The following is a 17,037-nucleotide window of genomic DNA, read 5'->3' as shown; positions in this document are numbered from 1 at the left end:
GTACAGAGCGCTCTGAGATTGTGGTCAGCACTAGAATTTGCACAGAGAGATATGATTTGATTTGTCTCTACACTTCCTCTATTTATGAAGTGTTTAAACAATAACAGGATGGAGTGATCACACTCCAACGTCATCACTCTTTCATTAGCAAAATGAAAAATCAAAACGACAACAAGAAAAGAGGACCTAGTCACTTTCACTGTGAGGTTTTAACAGTCATGTGAAATGGGAAGCGTTTATGGGAAATGTTAGGGGAAGTTATGAAACACCCCTTACAGATGGCTAGAGAAGCCCTATATAAGAGCCCAGCGCTGACAGACGACACCGCCACCAACATGCATTCCCTCCTGGTGAAGGCTGCTCTGCTCCTCCTGGCCCTGTCCTCTGTGGACGGGAAGACTTATGAGCGCTGTGAGCTGGCCAGGACGCTGAAGGCTGCTGGACTGGACGGGTACCGAGGATACAGCCTGGCCAACTGTGAGTACAGAGCACACACACACTGGACTACACTACTTTGAGATGCTATTCCTCTACTGCCACTGGGCTGGTGCACATAATCAGACAGTATTAGCCTCAGTAGCAGAAAAAATTATCAAAGTTAATTTATTTTAGTAAACACAAGATACACGTCAGGGCTATATTTGTTCTAGGATAATACAGAATATTTGTTTTCCTGATCCAACATTTAAAATTAGAAACATAGCATCATGACTAACTTTTGGAAGTGACACGTGAATATGTCATTGTTCTCCTGCGTCTCTGTCTGAAACGCATTGCTTCGCAAACCCTGCTGCTGTCCTGCCAGGGGTGTGCACGGCCTTTGCGGAGTCCAGTTACAACACCGCGGCCATCAATCACAACCGGGACCAATCCACCGACTACGGCATCTTCCAGATCAACAGCCGCTATTGGTGTGAGGATCACAAAACCCCCCGATCCAAGAACGCCTGTGGGATCGAATGCAGCCGTGAGTGGAGCTCTTACTGCTTCTGTCTCCCTGAAGTGTGCAACTCCTTTCCTGAGAGGAGGGCTGCGTCACCATTCCCCTAGTCTGCTCTTTCTCTCCCTCTCTCTCTCTCTCTCTCTCTCTCTCGAACCATTAGCTCGTCTGTTCCCTTGGCTGTTCTCCTGTGCAATGTGCGGTTTGCCCGTTTCTAGTTCCTGTTTGAGCAGCACAGTGCTGACGGGTCTTTGGTCCTGTTTTCAATCCAGACCCTCACCTCTGTCTTGTCCTTCCAGAGCTGCTGACTGATAACATCGGAGTAGACATCACCTGTGCCAAGCGCGTGGTCAGAGACCCCAACGGCATGTCAGCCTGGTGAGTTCAGGAGAGGGCGGGATGCTCTGTCTGTCAGCCCTGACACTGGACTGTGGGTTTGGGTGCCCAAGAATGAAAAACAAATCTTCAAATGAAAGCCAACCATTGCTTAATGATGAATTCAGATCAATCAAAGTGTAACATCCATTGTGAATTCTATTCACTTATTTCCGTTCATTTATATATTTCATAGTTTGCAACAAATGCAATGTGTTTAGCACCTCTCTTCTACCTGTAGTTCATCTGAAGTATAACGCTGTTTTTGTGAATACTGGACGGCTGTGTGCTAATAGGGCTCTGTTTGTGTCCTCAGGGTGGGCTGGGTCAACAAGTGCAAGGGAAAAGATCTCAGCAAATACACGGCCGGCTGCGGTGTGTGAGGGGCGGACACTTGCAGTCCATACGCCCGCCAAACCGGGGGCGGCATTTGTGCTATTATTGCAAATCTGAATAAACATCATTGTAAATCTGAATCATCACCATGCAGACATAATAAAGCACACTTTGAGACAACGGTGCCTTCTGCGTTTTCTTTTCATCTCCAGTGCCTGTGCATTTGCAGTGTGAGTGAAACGGACGAAACGGCCCCACCAAAGCATCGAGTTGTGAGAATTGTACACAGTGGGGCAGTGGCGTTTGTTATACACACAAATAGGGTGTGGAAGTGTTGTATTGTTTTGCCTCACACAACTCAGACAATACTGTCATTTCAGCAGGGTTGAAGGCTAAGGATATACGTCCATTTCTGCAAGTTTAGGGGCCAATATTCAAACCCTCGCCCTCTCCACAGGAATTATAGGAATGGTTTGTGGTTGAAAACAACAGGAAACAAACCTTGAATTGATTGAAACTCGTGAAAGTGCAGTTCAAGTGTAACACGTGGCCAGTTGAATTGGCACGGAAAGATAATATTTAAATCTTTATTTTCAGATAAAACAAAGTGCACTTAAGAGATGTACGTTTCTAATATCAATCTTCTTATTCATATAATAATTAAAAAAGTCCACAAGAACACTCTCATATACAGGCTTTTTTTGTTGTTGTTTGAAATACCTTGTTTCCTCTTAATAACACCAACTTCAATATCATTTTCTTTTAAATACCTCCATGGTCTTTGTTTATTGTTGGCATTTTTTATTTCTCATGCCACAGCAGAGCATGCTTGTCCTCCTGCAACAAGGACGTTCTGTCTGTGTGTGAGAGTGTGTGTCTGTCTGTGTGTGAGTGTGCCTGTGTGTATGTGCCTGTGTGTGCGTTTGTGAGCTTCTCCTGGACCCGTGATGGAAACTAGTCTGTGCTCAGAGCGCAGGGTGAGAGTGAGTCAGGATGTCTGGGCTGCAGTGGAGCGGAGGCTGTGAGAGACTCATTCAGACGTCCACCATGTTCCCTGAGCCACTGGCTGTCCTCCTCGCCCTCCTGCACCTCCACGGCACGGGTGAGTGCACTTCTCTCCGGGGTTAATTCATTCTGTAGCTGTTTGCTCAGTTAGAAAGGGGATTATTTTGCAGCGGGTGTGTCTGTGTGTGTATTCGTACAGTAGGTGAATGTGTGACCGTGTGCGGAAATGGGTCCCTCGTGTTACAATCCATCTTCTCTATTCACTCTTAAACAGAAAGTTGAAATCCAAGGTCTGAAGCAAGGCTAAGACAGACAGCATTTGTTTAATTTCAGTTTCTGTGGTTCGTGTCAACAAAATGATGAACAAATTATTGTTAACGAGAAAGTCAGCATTTTTTCTCTGTAGGAGATTGACAGTGGAAGGGAAGACTCTCGAGTTCCCCTCTTTTCATGCAGACATATCTCCACATTCATTTTTGAAAAGGAGAAAGATGAATAAGATATAAATGCATATACACTTAGGTCCATAAATATTTGGACAGTGAGACAATTGTCATCTTTCAAATCCATTGTGGTGGCGTACAGAGCCAAAATTATGACAATTGTGTCACTGTCCAAATATTTATGGACCTCACTGTATACAGTGGCAATAGGAAGTATTTGGCCTTTGGAATTTTCCAGATCTTGTCGTATTACATCCTGAAATGTTGACGCATTTATAAGGGATTTTTCCCCCCCTTTGATTTACACAACCCACTCCACACTTTCGATGTGGGGGCGAAGAAACGAATCATGTAAAAATAAAAACCTGAAAAGTGTTCATTAGAAATGTATTCACCCCCGTTCCTATGACACGCCTAAATAAACTCAGGTGCAACCGAATGCCTTACGAATTCACAGCATAAATTGCATGGAGTCTATTTGTGTGCAATAAAAGTGGTTCACGTGATTTCAGATTAAATACAGCCGTCTCTGTAAGGTCCCACAGTTGGGTAATACATTCCAAACAAAGATGTGAAGATCAAGGAGCTTCCAAAACATTGAAATGCATCAAAAGTCCAAGCGGGGTGAATACTTCCTATAGCCACTGTATGGATATATGTATCCATACATGTAAGTGATATTTACACAGATATTCAGCAGCAAGATCTGAAAATAAAGCACAGGTTTAGAATGGAGCAGAATGTAGTGGATCTCCAAGGCTGCCCCCTTTACTATTCCTTCTGTGCCTCTCTGCTCCCCTGGCTCTGTGCTCAGGTGTGCATGGCGAGGGTTGGTCTATTAAGGTGCCCTCAGAGGTGCGGGCGGTGGAGGGATACCCCGTGGTGCTGCCCTGCACCTTCTCCCACCCCCACCACACGCGGCACTCTGCCCTCCTGGCCCTGTGGAGGCTGGGCCCCAGCGCCGGCGGCCACGTGGTGTTCCAGTGCAGCAGCCACAACGCCAGCGACGGCTGCCGGCCCGGGCACAGCCAGGACCCCCGCTACCGGCTGGAGGGCGACCCGCGGCAGCACGACCTGTCCCTGCGTATCCACAGCGCCACCCTGCAGGACGCCGGCCGCTACTACTGCCGCTTTGAGCTGCCCGGGCACCTGGGTGCCAGCTTTGAGAACAAGATGGGCACTCTGTTGCGTGTGGAAGGTACAGAGACCAAGCCCCCTCACACGCCAACATACCTGCCATTTTCACAATCCTAAAAGGCAGCACATGCCCACACACATATGCCCGTCCCCAACAACACCCACCCAGACAATAATCACAACTCCAGCCCTGGCCACTGCTTTATTAGTATTTATATTTATTTTTCCTTGTGTTGTCATAAAGCCCCACCACGGATCTTGCAGCTTTGGTTGGAGGGTGGCGTGGAGTCGGGGTTCAGGGCCCTGTGCCAGGCCCAGGGGTCCCCTCTGCCAGTGGTTCAGTGGACTGGACCTGATCAACATCTGGATTACCTCCCCTCCTATGCCAGCCCCAGCGGGACTCACCAGGTCACTCGGGAGCTGAGGAACCTCACCCACGGGGGGCCCTTCACCTGTCTAGCCACCAACCCTCTTGGCACAGAGCGGGGCACCCTCTACCTGCTGCCTTCCGATGCCCCGCTGACAACCCCCCGGGCCCCAGCTGTGCCCCCAACCCCCGCCCCTGTCCTACTGCTGCTGCTCTGCCTCTCGCTGGGAATCAAACTGCTCCTGCTGCTGGCGGGGGGGGGCTGGCTGCTGGGGCGAGGAGGGGCGTTCCGTACCCTCCAGCCCTGATCACCTGACCACTGCTGTGCAAATCCCTGCTCATTGGGCTTGTCTGCCTTTGCAATGGGTTCTTTTCAGGGAAGAGAACCTCTTGAATCTCTCTTTAATACTCTCCCCTGCAGGGCTCTACAGCAGTACACAGTGACATTGCGTTGAATGAACAGCTGCTTTTTCAATTTCACAAGCACTCAATGTTTCGTATCCCCTCAAGGTATTTATAGCTAAAATCACTGAAATGCCAGCTGCAAGCAACAGAGAACAGCATTGTTTATGCATTTAAACACAACAATTAACCACGTCTGTGATGTCAGTTGTGTTTGTTTGCCCTCGTCTTCCTTTGCATCTTTTTAAAGAGCGGATGATCTGTCCTCACATGATCCTGACCTCTCCGATACAGTCAGTGTTTCTGCTCTGGAGGTTCCTGCACTGCCAGAAATAAAAAGAGGAAGTCATTCCATTCAAAAGCAACAGTTTCATTAAGTTTATTATCCCCGTAAATTCAACCATGCACGAATTTAAAAAAAAAATGGAAACAGAAAGTGTACAGCTTTCACTCACATACCTCAGTATTAGTAGACATGGTTATTTATGCAGTGCTGTGACACCTTCACCCCAACAAATTACGGCACACTGTAAAGCGATTGCACAAACCTGTACAATGCAATTACACCACTTCTGTATTGGAAACCATCGTGATGCAAAACACACAATCTCCCCAAGAGGGAACTGAAACTAGACTTTTAGGTGGTGGAAACTGTGGCCAGTATCTATTATATCTACAGGATTCTGTGCTGTCATTGCAGGTGTATGTGCAGGTACAGGCAAGGTGACGGTGCATGCTTGCCTCCAGGTGAGAGGAAGGGCAATATGTGGCAGCCAACACTGACGTGATGCTTTATCTTACAACACCAATAAAACAATCAAGTTTTCATGTGAGGTTGTAATCGCCAGTTTATGACATCAAGTGAACGAACACAAAAATATCTGTACACATAACATTGCCCAGATTGGAACAATACAAGTTGCATTTAAAAAATAAAAAACAGCTTTTTTGGCTGATTTTGGCCTTTTAAAGAGAGCTGTGTAGATTATAGATTATTTATTCATTCTTCTCTCCATTTCCTTTCTAAACACTCACTACCCAATGAACTCTAGCTTCTGTCCCATCAGTCCATCACCAGGGTGGGTCTGTCTTCCCCTGCCAGTCTCAGCTCAGACCACGGCGGCAGCTCCAGTCGGGTCAGTTCAGTGGCAGGGCTGTGCGGCGGGTACAGGGAGAGTGAACCGGTGATGGAGGACGAAACTGAAGAGCTGCTGTGTACCCGGACACCCCCTTCCTGCCAGGTTCTGACAGCGACATGTGGGAGAGGGCACCTCACCGGGATCTCGGGCCTCACTCTTGCGCCGCGCCTCCTCGGCTCTGTACCTTCCCCACTCCGTCCCTGCGACCTCCCTGCCTCGCCCCTCTGCCCCTACTGGCGCCGCCTCTCCTCCTGCGGGGCGGCGGTGGGGCCCCCTCCTCCTTGGCTGCCTGGGCCCACAGCGTGTCGAAGCACCCGGGCGGCTGGTACCCTGGCTGGGTGTCGTCCAGGGGGTCCTTGGACAGCAGGATCCAGACGGCTGGCACGTTCCTGCTGACGGTGAGGCTGTCCAGCCCGGCGGCCGGCTCCAGCGGCTCCCACACTTCCTGGGTGCGCCGGTACTGCAGGCGGGTCAGCTGGTGCAGCCCGTGCACCCGCCGCTTCAGCACCTCCACGCAGCTCACCGCCTTGGCCACGCTGCGTCCCGTGCCCACAAACACCACGCTGCGTGCCTCCCCGCCCTCCAGCCGCCCGGCCGCGAAGCCCAGCAAGTTGCGGATCTTGCTGCCGTCCTTCACCCGCATCTCTGGCGTGCCGGCGGGCAGCCCGGTGAAGGGGCAGGGGCAGGGCTCCTCCTCTGTGCGAGCCTTGCGGTAGTTCTCCATGGGCCACGGGTAGCTTAGGGTCTCACCCCTGCACAGCACAACACACACACAAAACAACACAGAGACAAGGTTGTGAGTGTCTACCCCCCAATTGCAAGACTGCTAGGACAACCATACAATTACACACAAATGTCATACATAGCCTACAAACATATAAATGAACATATAGGCTTATATACATAAACTATATATATATATATATATATATATATATATATATATACACACACACACACTGCAAAGTCTAACAGCCTGCGTTTACTAAGGATTATCTGTAAACGGACTTAAATACATACACATTATCATATCATAGCATAGAGCGGATCAAAGCGTCACCTAGTGGACGTTTATAAGTTCTGCGGAATCCGACATGCACAATGCAGACCCTTCAATGCAGCTTGCTGAAATATATGTCCAGTAATGTGTTTAAATAAACCCCAGACACTGGCACACACACACACACACACGCACACACACACGCATGCTGATGTGACTGGCCCTGCGGTGCGGGGCGGTGCGGGGCTCCAGTCTCTCAGCTCACACATGTGCCTCGGCTCTGGCTGCGCAGACTGAGCTCCTGCACTGTGCTGTACTTCAGCGCCGTTATAAACTACACTCACCGGTCAAGCGTTCACGGTGTCAGCAGATACCCAGAGGAAAATGCTATTGAACCGTCATTAAAACCCACGCATGCAGCTCAGCATAACTGCAACTTCACAGTGCCCGTTCTTCACGTACGACTGTTGTAAAATGCCGCAAAGTGAACGCAGAGCCTGCTGGGAAATGTAGTTCGGACGGGTTGTCAACACTGTTCTCTCACCGTTCTGCCGTTTCTGTTGCTGAAGACTGTCTGGTTTCAGAAATCGAATATAATTTTAGGCAAACAAGTGCAAAACTATGGCTAATCTGGTCTATGAAAGCAGCACTTTATCACGATGTTTAATTATCAAACAATATTGTTTTTAATTGTTAAATTACAATTTACATAATTACATATACACCGATCAGCCATAACACTATGACCACTGACAGGTGAAGTGAATAACACTGATAATCTCGTTATCATGGCACCTGTCAGTGGGTGGGATATATTAGGCAGCAAGTGAACATTTTGTCCTCAAAGTTGATGTTTTAGAAGCACAAAAAATGGGCAGCGTAAGGATCTGAGTGACTTTGACAAGGGCCACATTGTGATGGCTAGACGACTGGGTCAGAGCATCTCCAAAACTGCAGCTCTTGTGGGGTGTTCCCGGTCTGCAGTGGTCAGTACCTATCATAAGTGGTCCAAGGAGGGAAAAGCGGTGAACCGGCGACAGGGTCATGGGCGGCCAAGACTCACTGATGCACGTGGGGAGTGAAGGCTGGCCTGTGTGGTCCGATCCAACAGACGAGCTACTGTAGCTCAAATTGCTGGTTCTGATAGAAAGGTGTCAGAACACACAGTGCATCGCAGTTTGTTGCGTATGGGGCTGCGTAGCCGCAGACCAGTCAGGACGCCCATGCTGACCCCTGTCCACTGCCGAAAGCGCCTACAATGGGTACGTGAGCATCAGAACTGGACCACGGAGCAATGGAAGAAGGTGGCCTGGTCTGATGAATCACGAGTTCAAGGTGTTGACTTGGCCTCCAAATTCCCCAAATCTCAATCCAATCGAGCATCTGTGGGATGTGCTGGACAAACAAGTCCGATCCATGGAGGCCCCACCTCGCAACTTACAGGACTTAAAGGATCTGCTGCTAACGTCTTGGTGCCAGATACCACAGCACACCTTCAGAGGTCTAGTGGAGTCCACGCCTCGACGGTCAGGGCTGTTTTGGGGGCAAAAGGGGGACCTACACAATATTAGGCACGTGGTCATAGTGTTATGGCTGATCGGTGTATAATACACAAACCTCAAACAAACAAAACATTCATAGAGAAGTTTAGTTGAATAATTTAAGTTTATTGTGGTCCTTATTAAAACAGCACAGGTTATGACAAGCAAATAAGGGGACAGTCATCTCCAGTGCAGAGATCCACTAACACTGCATGTGTTCGATACAACCAGCACCTTATTCTCAGTGCTTCACACCTGCACTGAAAACACAGGCCTGCAACAGGACCTAAACTGAGGGAGGGAGTTTCAATTGTATTTAGACTCCAGATAATGATTCCGAACTAGGGCCTAGTACAGACTGTGCGCGTCAGTGGATCTGAATGGCAACTAGCTGGAGCTGCAGTACAAACGCACAGCACAGCATTCACGTCGTCAACAGCACATAACTGTGTCTGGGAAAGAAATTATATCAGCTCATATCAAGGGCGCTGTAAAGGCTGCACTTGTGTTTAAATAACATTGTTTAATCAGCACTAGCCCTGTTCTTCTTGTGTCCTCGTGTGACATGCGGTGGAGGATTCTTTGTGTGACTGGCTGCCCCTCGGTGGTTATTCCGGTTACTGCCCACTGCCCTCCAGCGCTCGCAGGGTCTCGTCCCACTGAGAGAACTGCTTGGACAGCAGGAACATCTGGGCTGGAGTCAAGGAGCACATCTGTCTGCCCACACAGCACATCCCGGCACGGCCCAAACCCACTGCGACAAAAGCTTCCCATTCCTTTCAGTAAACTCACTTCCTGCCGTCTCTGCCGTGGGAAGCATGCCCTGCAGGTGAGGCCCCTACTTGTTTATTATACTGACAGTAACCTGGGGGCCCGTTTAAAGGAGCAGCCAGACCTGAGAAGGATACCATCTTGTTGTAATCTTCAAACTGCTTCTTCACTTCCTCGGTTAGAGCCTCGGACTTATCCTGTGGAAACACACACACACACACTCAAACACTGGGAGAGGAATCGGACTCAGCTTCTTTCAGCTGCTGCTCTCTTGTATGACAGATACAATATAGCAGAAATCAAGACTTGTTGGCCACAGGTTGCCTCACATCTGCTCTGCTGCGAGGAGATGAGCTTCACCCTGCAGAGAGAGAGAGAGAGAGAGAGAGAGAGCGAGAGAGAGAGGACACATGGGAAGAAGAGGGGGCAGCTCAGCGCTCATACCTGCTGTTTGATGTGGATCTGTGCCAGCCGCTGCAGCCTGGCAGCATGGTCAGGGACCGCTGTGCGGAGAAGAGACAGGTGTTAGTGTCCCCTCAGGAGCAGCATGCACAGAACAGCCTCGCCTACAGGCTGGACTCTCACAAGTCACAAGCCAGCTTGATACCCTCGTCTCAGGGCAATAAGACAGAGCGGGGGCAGCGCCACTAACCTGCGATGTGTGGACTGTCCAGCAGGGGTTGGAGATTGCTGACCTGCTCCAGCAGAGACGCCTGAGACAGCAGGAAGTCCTCCTCTGCACAGGGAGGTGGAGGAAAAGGGATGTATAAGACCGTTAGTGCTCACAACTCAATACACACTTACAGACCCACACCACACAACTCACCTGCCAGAATAAACTCCAGCTTCATGGCGTCGGGGATGGCGATCCGCTCCGTAAACTGGGGGTCCAGGTACTTCATCAGGTCCTCGACTGCGGAGGACAGGAGCAGAGTTAGTCACAGCCACGCTCTGGCTCATGTGGAGTCCGGAGGAATGGACACCTATGGCTGGGACTGAAAATCCCTTGTGCAACACAAACAACAGTCTTTTTTACATATCCTCTGTGTGTGTGTGTGTGAGCTTATGCAACCATTCATATTTTTTGATGTAACTGCCCAATGATCTTTGGACTACCCCCGTGTTTTTAAGTTATTTGGAGCCAAAATCTCTCAGCTACATAGGCTTACTGGAGATGCAATCATCTTCTGCACCAAGTTACTAGCGCAGCATTGCTTTGCTTGGGCCGCACTGTATAGTTATGACCTGCCCTGCTCAAGGTGCAGTCCTCAGGGAACAGATGCATGATGGCACCCTCACAGCTGCCTAACAAGGGTAAGTGGACCGGGCGGTTAATGCTGCGCAGACGCAGGGGAATTGCGCAGACAGCTGCAGCTGCAGTCAGACCACGCATGCGCTCTGCTCACTCTTCTTGTGCAGGATCTTCACTCGCTCCCGCTTGTTGGCCGTGCTGGCCAGGGACGTCTGAACCCTCACCAGAGCCTCGGCACACTGCCGGAGAGAGGGAAGACAGGAGAGGGTGTAAGAAAGGATGAACAAGGGATCCGCCACCATTCTCAGACAGAGACGAGGACCACACCCGCTATAGGATAGGAGATGCGGATGGTGTTTGCAACGTTGACAGGTTTAGGGGTTAATAGGAGGAAGACAACCGTAAACGTGTGTCTTACCTTCACGGGCTTACTGCCACGGACAGCCCTCTGCCCATAAAGCCGCCTCTCTAGTTCCTGTAGTCGTTTTTCCAGACTCTCTACACACGGCTCCCCCTCCATCTTGGCTGTAAACAATAATGTGAGGGAAAGCCGGACGTGACGCAGAGGAATTGCGACTGTCGAGCGCAACGAACGTGGTGGAGGCGGAAGAGCGCCATCTTGGATGTGGCGAGAGGAGGGCGCTTCCACTCTGCGTTTCACACCCCAGTTTTGAACGTGTTGGTGATGACCAGATGGTGCCAGTGGAGGGCAGTGATCAACCAAGTACGTGTGCCTTGCATTGCAGCAGACAGGTACAACTTTTATAATGAGTCATTCACGAGTTTTGTGATACATTCAATTCGATCCCAGTCCAGAGCAGAGAAAAGGGAAAACAAATTATGTGAAGTAAACATATTTCCCTAAAATACTACAGGGCTGTGGCTTTTTATTTAGGGAGATTGATGCTCTTTATTAATGCAATAATGTTGATATAGACCCTTATTTAGGGTCCCTTGCCCTAGCATAAAACCACTGTACACAATCAGGGCCCAAGATGACAAAAGTACAGTCTCACATACAGTTCAGTGCTTCATCATTTTGTTTTGATTGCAGTGAAATCTATATTAACATTTTACCTCGCAAGAAACAGGTGTTCAGGAGATGTATTTTAATCTCAGGCAATGTTTCTCTGATGCCACCGAGAAATTTAAAGAGGAATTTAAAGTATCTGAAGATATACTGTCTGCATGTGTTTACAAGGTCTATTACTGAATATGTATTATGTTTAAGGTAGTATGCCAGCCAATATCAGTGATAGTTTGTAATCAACATAGTATAGTATTATTTAGGTTAGGAGTAGTATGCATCAGTAATAGTATAGGTTAGCAGCTGTAGTAGAAAAGCAGGTATGTTCATGATAATATGTAAATTACTATAATAATAATAATAATAATAATAATAATAATAATAATAATAATAATAAAGATCTTGCAGGAGAACAAGACTGTACATGTTCTTACACCCAGACTAATTACAGTAATGGTGTAATTCAGGGGTGTCAGTCTCCAGTCCTGGGGGGCCGTAGTATCTGCTGGGTTTTGTTCCAGCCCAGCTCTCAATTAAACAATTAGATTGATTAATTGAACCCTTCTCTCCAGACTCTGAAATGTTCTGTGGGTTCAGTGTTTTGAGTCAGACACATTGTATCAGCTATAAAAATAAAATAATGTTAGATAAGCCTACCTGAGTAAAGAATGACACTAATTAAGTAATTGGGAGCTCCTGTTGGACCAAAAACCAGCAGACACTGCGGCCCCCCAGTACTGGAGTCTGACACCCCTGGTGTAATTGTAATGAAATTGCAAAATAAAATAATACATTTGAAGTAATTCAGAATCCTTTCAAATGAAATGTGTTCTGCATGCCTGGACAATCCTTTCCTCTTCTGAGTGAAGCTCCAGTGATGGAAAGATCAGCAGGCAGCAGACAGTCGGTGGTAAAACCGGAGTAACGCAGTAAGATATTACTGTCAAATCCCCTTAATCCATCTAAGGATATACTATTAGCCTAATTGCCCACACTTGAGCTTAATTATAGTGTGATGGTTCAGGTGTGTCTAATTAGACTAGAAGTGCTCTGCTCTGCTCTGAGTTAGTTTACACTTTTCTTATCCCTGCATTAAAACCTGCACAAAATTCACAGCACAGTCGTGCACTTCTCAACCTCTCAGATGTGGGAGTCACACTGGCCAGGTCTTAAGCCAAAGCGAAGGCACCTGACAGCCAGCAGTGACTCACACAGCTGATATGTCTGGATTGCGTCACTGACAGATCCTCCTGCTGCACTCTGTATAACTATTCTCCGTCAGACCTAAACCCGGCTAAACCCAGAGAGCCCTCGCGTGTGCCACTAAACAGGTATTTCTAAATTGGTGCACTAGTGTAGGATTGAGTGGATTAGTTATAGTACTAAGTTGTGCAGCTGTATGGGATATGAATCAGTGTGTTTCTGCAATCTGTGAATGAATTTCACAACCTGGCAAATATTCACAAGAACACACTGACACTGACACTGACACACACACACACATAAATAAACCGGTTCAATTTAATTCACTTAAGTAAGTGCAAGGAAATGTAAAACCTTTAAAAGTTACAGTGCATTTTATTCAAGAAAAGTTATTATTCAGACATAATGTTTCAGGAAACACCCATGATTTGCAAGGCATGCTTTTAACAGTATATATATATATATAATATATAATTACCCGTTTTAACTGAAGACAGGTACATGAAATGGACTTTTAACAGCAGCTAATGCACAGCCCCCATTAGAGGAGTCTGGGGCACCGCCCGCGCACATCTCCTTGGAAACGTCTTGAGTTGGGAAGCGGAGTTTCCTGGAGAAGTCGAGTGACTCAGGTAGGGGCCGCGTTCACCTGCAGAGATGCCAACGCCACCCCTGTCTACCTGGGGGGCTGATTCATTGTGTCGTGGATGTGTCTTAACCCTCCGTCCCTAATGTTCACAGGGGGCCCTGCTTGATCTGTGTGCCATGCCGTGTTGTGTGCCAGGCCCAGCAGCTCCCGAAAGGACATGCATTCAGGTGGAGGCCAGAGAGTCCAACATGTATCCGCCCCGGCTGAGCGGCAGGGGGCTGCTCTGTGCTGCTGCTGCCGCCGGGGCCCTGGGAGGTGGGCAGCCTCCGCAAACCAGGGAAGGGAGCAAACTCAGATCACTGGGTTCGCCTGATTGCCCCATAAATCCATCGTTTCCATACACACTGGTGAGAGAGGACCCCTGGCTGAGTCTCAGTGGCAATACGGTCATTGCTTTAATGAGGTTTTTAATGATGGATAAGCACACCTTGTCTGCAGGTTGCTTTTCAGGCAGGGTCATATTTTAAAGTATGGAAATGGAAATTCAAAGAAGGAAACTGACTAAAACAGCTTGCTTCCTTCTTCCTGCTTTACCTTCTCTAAAACGCTATGTACGTACTCCCCAGGCACAGATTACCCGGCCCTGTTTGTTCCCTGCTGAAATGAATGCCAGGACAGAATTTGTCATCCTTTTACCTTGACAGTGTCGGTGTCAGACTGCCAGTGATTCATTCACATTTTAATTCACACGTTTAAACAGCTCTCTCTTGCAAATTGGAGACTGCCGTGCAAATCCTGAAACCTGTTCACTCGCGTCACTGTGCGTCGGGGACCGACTCCAGTTTGGATTTCGCAGGTTGACACACAGTATTTCTCAGTTCTGTGTCACTCACTCACTAGTCTTAACATCAAATCAACTTAAACACAAGGTCTGCCTCTCTCGCCCTCTTGAATGCTCTTCTGAATACATTCTCAATCCCACATGGTTGACGTTGACTTAGTTCAGCCCTCTGTCGCAAAGCATGATCGCAGGAGTTCACAGTTATTGGAAAGAAGGAAACAAGACTTTGGGTGTTATGATATTCAGTGTGACAAAAATATAAAATACAATGTACAGGGAAGTGCTAACATGTCTTCTTCAGAGGTGCAAGGCACAGAGCTCTGATACTGACATCAGGAAGTTCAACACCTCTGTGTAGCAATAGAGCGCTGTCCTGGAGGACCTGTCTCTCTCTGTGGGTCTCTGCTGGAGACAACCAGTCTAATGTGAAACAGTCAGCTGCAGTTTAATTTCCTATAGCTTTCTCAATGTAAGCTAAAATAAACAAACTAAACCAATCAATCAATCAGTGCCTTTGTGTGATAAGCAATGGTTCCCAGTCCTGTTTCTGGAGTCCTCTCTGTGTCCTCTTTTGTCTGTTCCAACTAATCTTTCAATCACTTACTTGAACTAATACATTGCTTCAGTGGAACATTGGTAATTGGCGATAATTCAGTTCAGAATACAGTTTACTCACCAAGAGCTGAGCTGCAACCAAACCAGAAGACACAGGACTGGGAAACGAGGGTACAACTGATCCAATTAAGCAATCAGTTCAGTGATTAAGACCTCAGAATGGATCACACAGCAGGGCCGCCTGTGTGTACAGATGAGGGGGTAAGGCGTTGGAGTTGCCCTCCGTATGTCCAGTCAGAGCTGTTCCTGGGGTCAGTCTGTGTGCTGGAGAGCCTCGCAGCCTTCTGAACATACACTGCTCCCATTAATGCACTAGACTGTGCAACCTGGAGGGGAGAAATGTATCACTATTTGCATTTCATTAGAGCTTCTTTACTTCGACTCTCTTTATTTTATTTTCTACTGAGATTTAATTAAAATATATTATTAATCAGATTAATAAAACTGCAAATATTCATTACTTTAATCATCTATGCAGAACAAAGCCATTTGGAGGCAGCCTGTCTTTAGCCCTCAGGCCTGTGATGAAGGAGCTTTCTGTGCTGTACTGTGTGGCGGAGGGAAGGAGATGTTAGTCCCTGGGCAGCAGGGGGTGATTTCTGCACTCTCTCCATTGTCCCTGCGTTTTCCAGGCTGTAGGAGTGAGGCTGAGCCAATGCACTGCTTTGCGGATATACAGAGCAAATTGAACGGTCAATGAAGGTGAGGTCTCCCTCTCTTTCTGGCTCACATATTAAATAGTCTTGTATAGCTGCTGCACATTGGCTTTTTGCGACACTCAGCCCCGAAACAGTGCGGCTGACATTTCAAGATGAGCTCATGTAGGCCGTGCAAAATGTATGAATTTATCATCTCTGTGCAGGGTTGCAAGCCTGTGAAAAATCTGATGTGAACATGGCAAGTCTGTGAGAAATGACAGATCTGGTGTGATAAGAGAAATACACAAATTGTAAATAAAATAATACACGTATCTGCGGAGCTGCTGTGCCATCAGCTCAAGCTCACAGGTTTCATAGCCGCTGCCCACACGACTCCTGCCTGTGTCGCTCGCTGATTCCTTAAGTCTGCAAGTCAGCTCGAGGTGTTAGGATGGTTCATTCAGCTGATGATCTCCACCCCCCCCAACAAAAACACATGCAAAGAAATCCCTACATGATTTCTGCCATGCTGGGATTCCTGAAGCAGACCTGCAGGGTTTTTGGAGGATCTGTCAAGATTTCAGCCTCCAGCAACTTCAGACTCCCCTCTGTGAGTGAATACAGAGTTGCTATAGTGTATGATCTGAATAAGGTTTTCCTTTCCGCTACACGAGTGCATACAAATCTTCTACAAAGTGCTCTGACTCTCAGAGACCTGGCCCTGCGGCTCACTCTCCCTTCACTTCGCTATAAATGACTGGCAAAACTGTGTAATAAGTTTGTTTTCTTTCTTTTCTTTTGCTGGGAGAGTGTAAATGATACTCCGACGTTATTCTTTGAAGGCATACAGTTGTGCCTGTGGAAGGCTGGAAGGTGATTGCTTCCACCACACAGCAGAAAGACATGGAGCTTCTGAGTAGGGTCAGAGGTCATCGTATCTCCAACCAGGCCAACACTGTCCTCAGATGACACTGAAATCATCTCTCTCTCCCTCTCTAATTCAAATTCAAAAAGACTTTTATTAGCAGGACAGAACCAGTTGATTTGCCAGAGCACTTAAAATAGCCTGACGGTTAACGATACATCTGTCGGGCTGTCGCTCTCTCTAATATCGGAGACGCTGGGCCGTCACAGACATGCAAATGCATCTCAATCACGTCTGCTGACATGATTATTGAAAAACGACGAAGACCGTCTTTAGCAGACCCAATGATCGATCCAAATGAAAAACAGAAAGCAGGGTCAAAGACAAAGTTGAATGTGTTTCCCCTCCATAGTGATTTTACTCTATTTTTACAGCAGTGGCAGCTTGTCTGCAGCGACTGGGCCCAGTGCTTCTGCACTTCTGCTGGAGCGGTGACTCATCTTTGCCTGCAACATGACTATCGCAGTTTAATGCTATGTGGTGGGAAGAGA

The 17,037-nt window shown here is 47.8% G+C and overlaps 4 protein-coding genes and 1 long non-coding RNA gene across 8 annotated transcripts in view; 3 read left to right on the top strand and 2 right to left on the bottom strand.

Moving 5' to 3' along the window:
* The first annotated feature begins 263 nt into the window (after positions 1-263).
* LOC136713808 (lysozyme C) lies at positions 264-1,831 on the top strand. Its single transcript, XM_066691024.1, has 4 exons — positions 264-477; positions 806-967; positions 1,240-1,318; positions 1,632-1,831. The coding sequence occupies exons 1-4, from the start codon at positions 279-281 to the stop codon at positions 1,696-1,698; spliced, it is 507 nt and encodes a 168-aa protein (XP_066547121.1). The 5' UTR covers positions 264-278; the 3' UTR covers positions 1,699-1,831.
* A 709-nt stretch (positions 1,832-2,540) lies between these two features.
* LOC136713797 (sialic acid-binding Ig-like lectin 15) lies at positions 2,541-4,932 on the top strand. Its single transcript, XM_066691012.1, has 3 exons — positions 2,541-2,753; positions 3,914-4,297; positions 4,481-4,932. Exons 1-3 carry the CDS (start codon positions 2,645-2,647, stop codon positions 4,909-4,911), a joined length of 924 nt encoding a protein of 307 aa, XP_066547109.1. The 5' UTR covers positions 2,541-2,644; the 3' UTR covers positions 4,912-4,932.
* A 436-nt stretch (positions 4,933-5,368) lies between these two features.
* On the bottom strand, positions 5,369-7,714 carry rpp25l (ribonuclease P/MRP 25 subunit-like). 2 transcript variants are annotated; one of them, XM_066691013.1, is made up of 2 exons: positions 7,489-7,714; positions 5,369-6,896 (listed from the first exon to the last, which is right to left on the bottom strand). In XM_066691013.1, exon 2 carries the CDS (start codon positions 6,866-6,868, stop codon positions 6,296-6,298), a length of 573 nt encoding a protein of 190 aa, XP_066547110.1. In that variant the 5' UTR covers positions 6,869-6,896; positions 7,489-7,714; the 3' UTR covers positions 5,369-6,295. The 2 variants fall into 2 exon arrangements, with proteins under 2 accessions (XP_066547110.1, XP_066547111.1); XM_066691014.1 differs by lacking the exon at positions 7,489-7,714 and adding an exon at positions 7,205-7,349.
* Positions 7,715-8,790: 1,076 nt separating this feature from the next.
* dctn3 (dynactin 3 (p22)) lies at positions 8,791-12,593 on the bottom strand. Of its 2 annotated transcripts, XM_066690954.1 has the most exons (8): positions 12,575-12,593; positions 11,127-11,233; positions 10,863-10,947; positions 10,283-10,369; positions 10,109-10,192; positions 9,901-9,959; positions 9,594-9,653; positions 8,791-9,374 (listed from the first exon to the last, which is right to left on the bottom strand). In XM_066690954.1, the coding sequence occupies exons 2-8, from the start codon at positions 11,226-11,228 to the stop codon at positions 9,303-9,305; spliced, it is 549 nt and encodes a 182-aa protein (XP_066547051.1). In that variant the 5' UTR covers positions 11,229-11,233; positions 12,575-12,593; the 3' UTR covers positions 8,791-9,302. The 2 variants fall into 2 exon arrangements, with proteins under 2 accessions (XP_066547051.1, XP_066547052.1); XM_066690955.1 differs by lacking the exon at positions 12,575-12,593.
* LOC136713746 (uncharacterized) overlaps positions 11,228-17,037 on the top strand; it is a 19,873-nt gene continuing 14,063 nt past the window's right edge. For both annotated transcript variants that reach the window (XR_010804976.1, XR_010804977.1), the window contains exons 1-3: positions 11,228-11,461; positions 13,432-13,570; positions 13,680-13,934. This is a non-coding gene — a long non-coding RNA (uncharacterized LOC136713746). The remainder of the gene's footprint in view (positions 11,462-13,431; positions 13,571-13,679; positions 13,935-17,037) is intronic.

Source organism: Amia ocellicauda, chromosome 18 (genome assembly GCF_036373705.1).
Source record: "Amia ocellicauda isolate fAmiCal2 chromosome 18, fAmiCal2.hap1, whole genome shotgun sequence".
Taxonomy (NCBI): domain Eukaryota; kingdom Metazoa; phylum Chordata; class Actinopteri; order Amiiformes; family Amiidae; genus Amia; species Amia ocellicauda.
The sequence above is the reverse complement of the archived record's forward strand: the minus strand, read 5'-3'. Positions and strand labels throughout refer to the sequence as shown.